This window comes from Eurosta solidaginis, chromosome 2 (genome assembly GCF_040869045.1).
Source record: "Eurosta solidaginis isolate ZX-2024a chromosome 2, ASM4086904v1, whole genome shotgun sequence".
Lineage (NCBI taxonomy): Eukaryota > Metazoa > Arthropoda > Insecta > Diptera > Tephritidae > Eurosta > Eurosta solidaginis.
In genome coordinates, this window is record NC_090320.1 from 34,825,320 (window position 1) to 34,827,901 (window position 2,582).

The 2,582-nt window shown below is 36.3% G+C and overlaps 1 protein-coding gene across 1 annotated transcript; it reads left to right on the forward strand.

The window, feature by feature from the left end:
* Positions 1–1,457, forward strand: LOC137242052 (uncharacterized). Its single transcript, XM_067769418.1, is given in 3 exon segments — positions 1–995; positions 998–1,135; positions 1,208–1,457. Coding segments are annotated over 3 exon segments (1,125 nt in total). The 5' UTR covers positions 1–134; the 3' UTR covers positions 1,334–1,457.
* The last annotated feature ends 1,125 nt before the right edge of the window (positions 1,458–2,582 follow it).

A 2,582-nucleotide genomic window follows, 5' to 3' on the forward strand; every position in this document is an offset into this window, starting at 1 on the left:
GCTTTTATAGAGCCGCCAAACAGTATTTTTCGTGTTTCAGTGGAATAACGAAAATTGTGTTTTGTGTTAATTAAAATAAAAACGGAACAATAACAATAGTTAAACACCCAAGTCAATAAAAAAATTTCACAAAAATGCTAGAGTACTTAAATGACGATTGTTTAAGTGAGATATTCCAATATCTGAATGTCAAAGAACAGCTGATTGTTACAGCTGTAAGTGAACGCTTCTGTCAATTGATTGTTGAACGTTTTTGGCGCCTTAAATTTCACAAATTCACCACACACAGCATGGCAAATTGTAATGAACTCAACTTAGCAGAATTTGAAGTATTCTACCGTCTCATGGTGCCACATATAACGGAATTAAATTTGAGCAACACAACAAGTACAGCATTCACTAGTTATTTAGGACGTTATACCAAACGTCCAAATCTTGATTTCTATTTTCATTTCGAATATCCAGAATTAAGTCTACTCTACTGCAAGGATGAACACTTTTATAACGGTTATTTGAAGGTTATGGCGCGTAAATGTCCAAAATTAGCGAATATCAAACTAGTTAGCCCATATGTGACGGGACAATATTTAGCGGATATGCCAAATTTGGTAGAACTGTCTTTAAACAGTTCTAGACTTGAGCCAATTTATTTCAAAGATATTTTGAATAATCACAAAATATTATATTTACAATTAAATGGTGAAACAACGAGCAAACATGAAATGGCCAATGTATTAAATATGTTTTATCCAAAAATTACCGAATTACGTTATTATGACGAAGATGAAAGATTGTTGGATGCCGATGCATTTACTACATCGGCGCATTCATTTCGTAATTTAACGAAATTATATTGTAAACGCTTAATTAATTTTGCTTATTCGTTGCATACACTGAAAGAATTACATTTCGAAAGTAATTTACGCATGCAAGATCTATTAAAACTCATCGATAATAATTTTCAGTTGGAACAACTCTATTTGGGTCCAGATTTTAGCATTTTGCACACTCTCGAGAATGGGTGTGTGAGCTATCGGATTATGTACGTCATCAGCAAAAAGAACGCAAGCGTATACTCAACATTAACTTAGATTGGGTACAAAAGTATGTGCAGCAGCTGCAGCAGATTTTAGAGGTTTCATTGCTTAAAAAAAAACTATGAAAGTAAAATTTTAAACAGCAACACACAATTGTTTTTTAATTCTAGCATCACGATATGCGGCATGGCCACCTGAAACCTGCTATCAAAATAGAAAAACTGCCCATCGATACTTCTGAGTTTCCGATTCTGATAAGTAAAACGGGCATTGAATTTGTGCTAAAATGGGATTGATTATCTTAAAATTTGTAAAGAAAAACCTTAACTTGAACTGATGATCTTATTCAAAAAGTCCACTTCTCAAGTATTATTTATAAAAATGCCTAAATATATTAAGAGAGAATTATAAATAATCTAAGTAGTTTATCTTTTGTTTTAAAACACAAAATTTGATTTAACGACATGTTTATTTACTTCAGTTAAAAGTAATTCTTTAATGTGTAGCAGTGTGTCGCGCTATCCAATAGCTGCATTCACTCACAAGTCTTCGCGAGGAAACACTGAAGTTTCAACAGTGTTGGACTAAAGAGATAGGGGTGTTAGAGGCGTTGGTTCCACATTGCAACATTGCAATTGAAAAGATGGTTGATGTCTTGTTTAACGCCCTGAACCGGGAATATCATGGCGCCACAAAAGTTTTGAAGTGACGACGTCGACGAATGTTGGAATCTAGCCCATAACACTCCGTTCGATGCCACCATCCTTTGCACGTGAGACACTGACATGAGTGTTACCGTTTCCGGCATATGCAGAAAAGCAATTTCTATGGGCTAGGGTTATGTAGGTGCAACACCTTTCCGGAGAAAAAAGATATTTATATAGCAGTCTCGCTGCAAGGATGCGATTCAAGGCGTTGATAAGCGCAATTTTACGCTCCCGCAACCCAATTGTCAATATCACCTACGCGAGGCGAATTCTGTTACAAATATAAATGTATCATTCATTCTCTGGCAATTCCAAATTCTTCAGGACGCCTAGAAGGTTCATATTATATCGTTGCCGAGATGTTGGGTTAGTACCTTTATGGTGCTTGTTATCCGAACTTACCGGATCTATGTGTACCCGCCAAAGTACCATCAACATCGATAACACTCACTGTTTCACAGCAGGCCTTATATACTGTCGGTATTTTTTACTCCACAGGCCATGTCTGATAAAGCTTTGGTGGAGCGATCGTGACATTTCAGTCACTGACATCTACGTCAATGTACAGACTTAGCGAAATGTGTAGTGTTACTTGGAATGCACCTCACTTTGAATGCATATATGTTATAGTTGTTGTAGCAGCGCTCTTAGATTGTCAAAAAAAATTGCTATTTCAACAGGGTTGGATATAAGTGTTGGTTCCACATTGCAATTGAAAAGAACACGTTACAAGCAGGAAATACATTGGTTATGTCCGGATTGATTTTGTATAAGTAAGAGTTTAACCTTTTCCAGTATCCAGATCGAAGTTAAGCTAGAGCGACTCGCGTCCCCCTGG